The 10,373-nt window shown below is 24.8% G+C and overlaps 2 protein-coding genes across 2 annotated transcripts in view; both read right to left on the reverse strand.

The window, feature by feature from the left end:
* LOC117173903 (F-box/LRR-repeat protein 20-like) overlaps positions 1-509 on the reverse strand; it is a 13,017-nt gene extending 12,508 nt beyond the window's left edge. Inside the window, exon 1 of the mRNA XM_033362548.1 lies at positions 392-509. Coding sequence (XP_033218439.1) covers positions 392-509 — 118 coding nt within the window. The remainder of the gene's footprint in view (positions 1-391) is intronic.
* LOC117173176 overlaps positions 1-5,283 on the reverse strand; it is a 6,019-nt gene extending 736 nt beyond the window's left edge. The window contains exons 1-3 of the mRNA XM_033361593.1: positions 5,025-5,283; positions 771-1,348; positions 392-675 (exon numbers count right to left, since the gene is read on the reverse strand). Coding sequence (XP_033217484.1) covers positions 544-675; positions 771-1,348; positions 5,025-5,190 — 876 coding nt within the window. The 5' untranslated portion in view covers positions 5,191-5,283 and the 3' untranslated portion in view covers positions 392-543. The remainder of the gene's footprint in view (positions 1-391; positions 676-770; positions 1,349-5,024) is intronic.
* Positions 5,284-10,373: the final 5,090 nt, after the last annotated feature.

Raw genomic sequence — 10,373 nt, forward strand, 5'->3', positions numbered from 1 at the left:
TGAGGTCGGATTCGGATTCAGCGCAGCAAAAACCTTCGGGTATACTAGGTCTGGTCTCTGGTTCCGGACCTTTGTCAAATTTTGTCGGCCTGTGTTATTGTAAAAAAATTTGAAAACCTTATTCAAAATTCCGACTTTGCACAGTGCGTAAAATTTTCTGTTTCCAAAAATTTGCACGTTTAATAAACAAAACTTTGAGAGAATCTTCTATTTATACTTGTATATATTGCAATAAAGTAATCCAATTATACAGAAAACTATTTTGATAATGATTATATTTATGGATTTCATGATAATGTTTACAGGTTTCTAGGATATTTTTTTATGAAATTAAAGAATACAGAATTTTCATTAAGGTAGAAATTAATAATGATAACATCCATTTACTTACAAGACAAGTTCAAGTAGGTCAGTTTCTTGCAATTTTGGGAGATTGCTTCTAGAAGTGCGTCGGAAATAAAATTTTGATAGCTAAGATCTAATCTTTCAAGATTTATTAACATAGACATTGTTGACAATAATACAATTTGGTTGTCAACGTCACTAAAAATGATGTATTCCTAAATTCTTTAAAGATGCAGCTTGAGAAGTTAGGGTTTTCAATAGTCCAACCTTTTTAGAAATCACAGCTCCTGATGTGCAAAATGTCTCGAGTTGTTTGCATTTTTTGATTATCTGCAAGAAATAAATTTATATTCCACTGCTCTATGGATCGATTTAACGGACCATATAATATACTTTTATTTTTTTAAATAAAAAGAGACACTAACCATAGGCAATTTGTCATCAAAGGCCGTTCTATAATTAGCCCTCAAAATAATCTCCTGAATTGTCTCCAATGGTAATTCAAGTATAAAGGTTTCACTCCAGTCTAAACAATCAGCATTACCTAGTTGAAAGGTTTTCAGTTGCTTCATTTTCCTAAAAACTCTGGCGAAATCCTCTCCTTCGTAGTGCAGATGACTCAATTCAATTTTAAAATTTGTAATATTTTTACCATAAGACATTAGCCATGAGAAAAGCCTTTTCCAAGCATCGTGCGAGTATGTACACAGTAAGTCTAGTTTATTGTTGTAAGCTGGACATGCATCTTTTCGAGGACAATCATCGAGCAATTGCAGTTTTTGAATATTGGGCAACAAGTGGCAAATTTTGCCAAAGTTTCCTGTATTTGTGCAAATGCTTGTTAGGTATATTCCGGAGAGCCTTATAATTTTATCAAAATTGATTCTTTTTATAATTTGTTGACGGTAAGGATGTTCTTTTATTCCCCAAGTTTTGACTGAGTAATCGAGGGATTTGAAATTATTCCACGATCTTTGACTCAGGCTTCGCCATTTTTTAGAAACTGGAAGATATAAAGTGATAATTAATAATAACCTTGATAAAAACTTGCTTTTCACACAATTAAAAACAGCAAATGCAATGGAGGACTAGAATTTCGTTTCAAGTCCCTCTTGAGGAAGCAAATATAGTTGGCAATTTATTATAATGAGGAAGCAAAGTGCTCTTCAAATGAGTAGCATAAAATTGTAAATACAAAAAAATGGCATTTTAAAATTAAAATCCTCATAAAGATTTCCGAAATTTTGCAACAATTTTAGGTTATGTTATCGGTTTACACTGGAAATGGGTATTTTTAATTTAAAAAATAGATTTCAAATATTGATTTCTTTTTTAACAAGAAGTGCTCACGTCTTTCAGAATAAATCGAATATTTTAAACAAAATTTGATCAAATTAAAAGAAATTAGATTTCGAAAAAGATTCACAATTTGTTAACAGTTTTAGGTTATATTGTTGTCTTACACTAGAGTTCAGTATTTTTAGTAAAAAAAGAACTTGGACTGAATAAAAGTAACCAATTTTTCGTGCAGTTATAAGTCAAGCGACCGGGTTTTAAAATGAAATATCAACATAGATTTCAGAGAAGATTGACAATGATGAAACAATTTGAGGTTATATTCACGTTTTTTAAAAATCGGAAATCGGTTATATTTCAGGTTAAATTGAATATTTTGAACAAAAATCAAAACATTGAATGAAGTATATTTCAAACAAAGTTGACAACATTTAAATATTTTGGTTATGTTGTTTTACACCAGAGTTAAGGTAGCGGTTTTCGAAGGAAATATCGATATAGATTTCGGAGAATATTTATAACTTTGGTACAATTTAAGGTTATGTTGACGTTTTTCACCGGATATCGGTTATTTTAACAAAAATTATTTAATTTCAATGTGGATTTACAATTTGAAAGACTTCCACGGCGGTATCGATTTTTAAAATATTTGCGTTTTTGGAACAATCGTAGATTATTTAAAAATATTTGAGCCAAAATAGGGTATGTTAAATCAAAAAGTGTTGATTTAAAAAGCGATTTACAATAGTAAACCGTTTTTTGTTATATATTTTGCTAAAATTGTTTTTGTGATAAAAAAATCATTAAAATTCAAAGAATATTTACAACATTTAAACAAAAATATGGGTTGTTAGCGTTGTTAATCAGAAAGATTGCAATTTCTTCTAGGATTTTTCTTAGATATGCTAACAATTTTGGCATTTTTTAGATCAGCCGAGTCTAAAAATTACTATGACACCAATGTGTTTCTTTATAACAATTTTTCTCTCATTTTTGGAACAATTTTATTGTTTTCAGGTGCATCTTGCAAGTCGAGAACACTGGAAAAACGTGTTTTTATCGTTATTTGATTATTTATTCGATGATTTACTAACTTCATCAACTTTGAAAATGATTTGTAATTGTTCAAACAATCTTTTATTGTTTCAATAATTTGATTTTAGTTGCAAAATGATGACATTTTCTAAATCCAATAAATCTGTTTTCAAAAAACGATTCTTAAACCCACAGGAATGACAAACAAATTTTGTCGGATGTTGCAGACTTTTCTAGAGGTGAAAATACATTAGAAAACATTCTTAAGGGATCGTTTAGATATTATGTAAGATCATTTTTGAATATTTTGACCCCCCACCCTTCGCCAAAGTTACGTAACATTTTTTGTATTATCTTTAAAAACACAACAGACGTTTTGTAAATTAAAAAAAGTTTTTTTTTTTTAAGATAAAGTGCTGTATAGAGATAAAAAAATAAAACAATACTATTGATGTAACATTAAATGCTTTTTAAATATTTATTTTAGGCACACAAATATTAAAATTACTTACAAGAAAAGAAAAATTATCAGTTTGTTTTTAAACTTATATGAATATAAATTTTATAAGAATCTTCAGAAAATTAGAAAACATTCTTTAACATGCCCGATGTGTCAAAAAAGTATGTAGAAGATTTAAAAAAATATTATTTTACAGGTTTTTACAGAATATCAAGAAAAATTTGAGCCTTTTTAAAAGATATTTAGATCTCTTAGAAGTTTAGTAGAAATAAAAAATATATGATAAATAAGTGGAAATGCCTTCAAATTTTTAAATATTTTTAATCTATTAAAACCCTCGTAAAACCCCTAAAAATATTTTTCGCTTTTTCGAATTTTTCTTGAAATTTTGATAAATCATCGCAAATGTGAAAAAATTGTCTTAAAATCTTCCAAACTTTCCTAGGAATTTTAAGAATTTTTTTTTGACTGGAAACTTTATAAATTCTTTTGAAGTTTCTAATGTTTTTGTTTGAATTTTGAAAAAAATCCAAATTTTTAAAAAGTCTTTAGAGTTTAAAATTATTTGTCGACCTCTTCAAATCATTGATATATTTGTTGAATTTACTCAATTTTTTTTGTATTATACAAAATAGAAACATGCTGCTTTAAAATCTTCTACTTTTTTTGAAATTAAAGGAAGTCTTTTAAAATCTTTAAAAAATTTTTTTAAATTAAATTTTTCAAAATGAAAAATTATACAAAATTTTTTCATGAATTTTAAGAAAATAATTTTTTTCCCCTTTAAAATGTTGTAAACCTTCTAATGTTTTAAAATTTTTCCCGATTTTTTTTAAATTAAAAAAATCAAAGATATTGCCTTTTTTTATATATTTTTAAACATTCTCTTAAAATGAATTTAAAAAATTCAAAACATCATTGTAATCTTTACTATAGTAACTTAAAGGTTTTTTTTTAATTTTCTTGATACCTTACTAAATCCATAAAATATCTTATACGTTCTCATTATTTTTGAATCGTTTCAATACGTTTAAGTATATCTTAAACTTATTCAAATTTGTTCAAAAATTATCTATTATGGAAAGATTTTCCTTCAAAATCTTGTACACTCTTTCTCAATATTTTGGGAAATAATTTAAAACTTTTTGTAATCTTTTTCAATTTTCTCTTAGAATTCATCACAAAAAAAAATTAAATGAATTTTTTATTCAGTCTTAAGAATATTATTCTCATTCTTTTGACTCTTGACGTCCTGCAAAATAGATTCACAATGTTTTATTAATCCTAAAAATTAAAGGAATTCCCTTAAAGTCTTCCATACTAATTTTCCACACATTTTGAAGTCTTAAAAACTTAATATTATTATTTTTAAGTTAAACTTAAGCCATTTAAAATTTAAAATTTTTTTCATTTTTTTTTGAAATCTTGAAAATAAGTTTCTTCCAATTTAATTTTTCTTACCTCTTTGGAAACGTGAAAAAGATAAGAAATTATAGTGTATTAGCAAAATGTTAAGAACAGAGTTATTTCCCAATATTAAAAAGCCACTTAAACTTTAACTGCTAGAAATTAAAATTAGAATTAAATTTAGAAATAAATTTTATATCGAAGTAAAATTATTTATTTAGAAATTTCGATACACAAAATTGATAGTGCAGCAATTTAAAACTTTTACTTAACTATAGTACGTTTTAATTGAATATTAACAAAGTTAACGTTAACACTTGGTCAAAATGTGACGTTAGAAAAACGTTTCATCCTACCAGAATTTTCGATTCGTTATATAAAAAGTTTCAGTTAAAAATGTTGGTTTTTATAATATTTTTTTTCGAAATTTTGCTATTTCATGAAATAAATATTGCATTGTAATTTTAAAATATAAGTTTACCTCTTTCTATACGAATTTTGTCAGCTATCGACAGACGTTGAAAAATTTCCATGAGACAATCCTCGGTCAATTTGTCAATTTCGGAAGTCTCAGTTCCTCCTATTTCTTCCATTTCTGTTTCCATTTTCTCATTTTCAACTTCTCTCATTTTCTCAACGTCCCCCATTTTTATTTCTTATCAATTTTTTTTTCAAAATTGAAAGTTTCACTACAAATGAAAAAAAGAACAAACAAAAAAAGGGAAAAGTTTATTTGAAACCCGAATAAGAGAACGTTGCAGAACTTATGAATATCGTTGAAAGAATGTTTCTTACATAGAAAAAGGGGAGGATTGAGGAACAAATTAGTAGATACCTGAGGCAAAAATTGTAGGAGATGGTCAATAATTTCGTCCCGGGTACCTGCGAACGGTTCCCCCACTACACGGCTTCCCCTCATTCAACCGAATAGCTGCCGTCGAGCCTGGTTAGCGGGAGTCCTTTATACCTGTTGAGTACTAAAATGCGGAATTTAACATTTTGTCAATTCAGCACTTGCTAATTTATAAGTATAATATTCGGAACCTGCAAATTATAATGATTCCAACGAAATGCTATTTTACTTAAAAAGTTGTAAATTTGAGAATAAATGAATAAAATTTTTCTTTTCTCCCATAAAAAGTAGGATATAAAGGATTTTCATGGAGTTAAATCTCAAAAGTGCAGTTTTTCAAATCTACCTTTAGAAATTTTGAAGCGGGATCAAAACAGAAAATTCCATTTGCTTAAGTGAAAACTTCTGTTTTCTTCTTATTAACCTAAGCCTCAACCAAAATAGACTAATTTTTAGTCGATCAAAAGTGTATAAAATTAAAAAATGATACAATTGGAAGCAATTTAAATTTATAAACAGTAATCCATTATTCAAAATTTGTTCTAAAGTCTTTTTTTAATATATCTTCTCTTAAAAATTTGTTTCAAAAAACTATTAAACAGCTTTACAGGAATCTAACGCAAATTTCGTTATTATCGTGGAACTTGAATTTTTCATACTTTTGAATGAAATTTTGAATGAATTTTTCATTACTTTGTTAAAAATTAGTTTTTTGTAGAAAATGGGATTCTTTTCTTGCAAATTAAATAATTTTGGTCGGCATGTTTTTTTTATACAAAATTAAGCTATTTGATTAAAAATTTAATTATTCAATTTTTGGTTGAAAATTGAACTTCTTTGCGGAGCAATCTTTGTTTCTTTGTTGAAAATTCGTTTTTTAACTGAAAATTTAACTATTCCAGCTGACAATTCATCATATTAGTTAAAGTTAATCTCTTTCATTGAAAAGTTAATTATTTTGTTGAGAATTTTTTTTTTTTGTTAAAAAAATTAGATTTTGAAATTGAAAATGTAATGGTTCAATTTTTTGTTGAAATATATTGTAACTATGTGGCTTAAAATAGTATAAAATTAATATTTCTGGTTAAAAATTCGATAATTTTATTGGAAATTCATTTTTTTGTTAAAAATTTATATTTTCGAGCAAGAAAATTCAACTATTTTGTTGAAATTTCTTTTTTCTGGCTTGAAAACTCAATACTTTATATTCATTTCTTTTCTTTCTTGGCTAAAAAATATTTCTTAGTTTCAAATATAACTTTTTGATGAAAACGAAAATTCTTATTTTTTAGTTTAATTGAACTGTTTTTGATTAAAAATTAACTGAAAACTTGATCTTATTGGTTGAAAATGAATGTTCTAAACTAGAAATTGAACTATTTTATTTTTTATTGAAAGTTCATCTGGTATAGTTCAAAATTCACTCACTTTGTTGAAATTTTGTCTTTTTAAATAGAAAATTAATCCTCTTGGTTGCAAATTCATCTTTTTTGTTAAAAATTTAACTATTTGGCTAAACTTTTTAATATTTTATTGAAAATTAAGCATTTGTGTAAAAAAGTAACCTCTATGGTTAAAAATTAATTTTTTAAATTAAAAATTTGTTTCTTTTTGTTGAAAATTATTTTAGATAAATTTCACTGTTACTGATTTAAAAGTACGATCCTTTTGTGTTGAAAATTAAACTTTTTCAAAGCGATTTTTATCATTATATTTCAAAATTTATTTCTTTGATTGAAAATGTATGTATTTTGTTGATAATTAATTTATTTGGTTGAAATATGCTTCTTTTGTCAAAGGATATTCTCGCTGATAAAAAATTCATCGCTTTTCTTGAAAGTTCGTTTTTATTCACGCAAATTAATTTTTTTGACTGAAAACTTAACTATTCCATTTTCTGTGGAATTTCATAATTTTATAGTTCAAAATTCATCTGTTTGGTTGAATATTTAACCATTTTGTTTAAAAATTTGTTAATTTTGGTTGAAAATTAATTTTTTAACTGAAAATATAACTGTTCTAATTTGGCTTGATTTATATTTTTTTATTTGTAAACTCAAATTTTTATTTAAAAATTGTGCATTTTATTGAAAAAAATCATGTTTAAAATTTAAGTTTTTTGATGAAAATCTTATATTTAGTTTAATTGAATTGTTTTTGATTAAAAATTAACTGAAAACTTGATCTTTTTAGTTGAAAAAGAATGTTGTAAACTAGAAATTGAACAATTTTATTTTTTATTGAAAGTTCATTTGTTTTAATTCAAAATTCACTCACTTTTTTAAAATTTTGTCTTTTTAATATAAAATTAATCCTTTTGGTTGCAAATTCAGCTTTTCAGTTGAAAATTTAGTTTTTGGTTTAAAAATTCAACTTTTTGATTAAAGATTTAAATACAATTTTTTTTGCTTGATCGGGAATGATATTTAAAAAATGTTGTTGGAAATTAACACGTTTGTTAAAAAATACTTTTAATTTGTCGAAAATTGATTTTCCTTTTTAGTTCAAATCAACTGTCTCTGATTAAAAATCACAATACTTTTAGATGGATTTATAACAACAATTTTTTTTTCATGTTTTTCTATTACAAATTTTATTGAGAATTTAACTTTTGTGGTGGAAGGTTTATATTTTTTCTTTAAAGTTTAAGTACTTTGTTAAGCATTTGTTGGATTAACTTTTCATTGAAAGTAAACTTTTTTAGTTGAAAATTAAACTTACTATTTTTTCTTAAAAATTAACCTTTTTAACTGAAACTTTAATATTTCTATTTTTCAACTTAAAATGAAATTTTTCTATTGTTAGTTAAAACTTGATTTCTTTTAGTTAAAAAATCAACAATTTGGTTAAAAAATGAACTATTTTTTTTTTAATCGTTTTTTTATTAATGAATTCTTTTTTTTTAAAGTTCCTCATTTTATTTGAGCATTCGAACATTGAAAATTCCTTTTTATTAGCTGAAAATTAATTTTTTAACTTAAAATTAAATTTTTCTATTGTTGGTTTAAAATCTATTGCTTTAAGTTGAAAATTCACGTATTTTGTTGGAAATTCGACTTTTTTTATGTAAAATTGATCTTCTTAGTTGAAACTTCATCTCTTAGGTAAAAAGTGTAACTATTTTTTTAAATATTCATTTTTTGCTCAAAATTATTTAAAAAATTAAAATTGTTCTGTTTGTCGTTCCATTTTCCGAAGGGTAAACTCTGATTTTTTTATTTAAAAGGAAACCTTGAGACACGTGATTTTATTGCTGCATGAAAGGAAACTTTTACCTGCTCATTTTCCTCCAGGCATGGAGGATAAACCGAGGTCTAAACATTTACTGTAAAAATTTGTCATGGCCACCAACGTTTTCCCGAAGGGTGAATCGATGAATTTATTATTTTCATCCTGGCTAGAAAAATTCCGCATTCGCGAGAAATCCATCGGTGGCACGAGCCTAAGTGCCCTCAAATTATAGTGATTATCAGATGCTAATCGTATGTAACGTCGATCTAAAGGTACACCTAGCTCATAAGGTAACGGTTACATACAAACCAATGAATATTTCCTAGTCTTTTTTTATACAAAATTAATTTTCTTGGTGCAAATTTCATTTTTTTTTCTCCAAAATTGAAATATTTCATTAAAAATAAATCTGTTTTGGTTGCAAAATTAATTTATTTTTATTTTTTTAGTGCATCTTTTTTTGAAAATTCAACTATTTGGTTGAATGTTAAACTCACCGTTGCAAGGTTCATTCTTTGTTTGGATGATTCATCAAGTTAGTTTAAAATTCTACTATTTTGTTGAAAAATCGTTTTTTTTTCTTTCAAAAAATTAATGATCTTAGTTCAAATTTGTTCTTCTTTAGTTAACAAATTAGTTGTTGAATAATACTACTATTTTGTTTGAAATTATGTTTTTATTAGAAAATTAATTATCTTGGTACAAATTTGTTTCTTTTTGTCCAAAATGTAACTGTTTCAATGAAAATTAATCTGCTTTGGTTAAAAAATTAATTATTACATTTTTCTTTGTTAATTCAATTTTTTGTTTGAAATTTAATCACTTTGTTGAAAGTTCAACTCTTTTTTTTTCAATATGCAGCTTTGTTTGGATGATTCATCAATTTAATTAAAAGTTGTACTATTTTGTTGAAAATTTGAATATTTTGTTGAATCATTGTTTTTTTTTAGAAAATTAATAATAATGGTATAAATTTTATCTTTTTGGGTTAAAAAATTTATTATTAAATTAATCTGGTTTGTTCAGCGTTCTATTATTTTATTAAAAATTGAATTATTCGGTTATAGATTGAATTTTTCTGCTAAAAATTTAACAATTTTTTTGAAAATTATTATTTTTCAATAGAAAAATAGTCGTCTTGGTGCAAATTAAATTTTTTTGGTCCTTTTTTTGGTAACTGGTATATAAAAAATCAATGTTTTGGTTGAGAAATCAATTAATATAATTTTCATTGTTAATTCCTCCCTACTTTTTTTCTTTGAAAATTCGCCTATTTGTTTGAAAGTTAAACTCTTTTTTCAAGAGTCATCTTTATTTTGATGATTCATCAATTTATTTGAAAATCCTACTGTTTTTTTTCAAAATTTAACTATTTTTTGTTACATAATTGTTTTTTTTTTGTTGAAAATTTAATAATCTTGTTACAACTTTGTTCTTTTTTGGTTAACCAATTAATTATTCAAATAATCTTGTTCTGTCCAGGTTTCAACTATTTGTTGTATATTTAATAATTTGGTTAAAAATTCAACTATTTTGTTGAAAATTATTATTTTTAAAATAGAAAATTATCATCTGGGTATAAAATAATTTTTTTGAGTAAAATGTAACTATTTAATTAGAAATAAATCTGTTTTACTTAAAAAATCAATTATTATATATTTCTTTGTTAATTCATCTTTATTTTTTTTTAAATTCAACTACTTAGTTGAAAGTTAAACACTTTTTCTCCATACTCATCTTCGTTTT

The sequence above is a fragment of the Belonocnema kinseyi genome, chromosome 5 (genome assembly GCF_010883055.1).
Source record: "Belonocnema kinseyi isolate 2016_QV_RU_SX_M_011 chromosome 5, B_treatae_v1, whole genome shotgun sequence".
In the NCBI taxonomy this organism is placed as follows: domain Eukaryota; kingdom Metazoa; phylum Arthropoda; class Insecta; order Hymenoptera; family Cynipidae; genus Belonocnema; species Belonocnema kinseyi.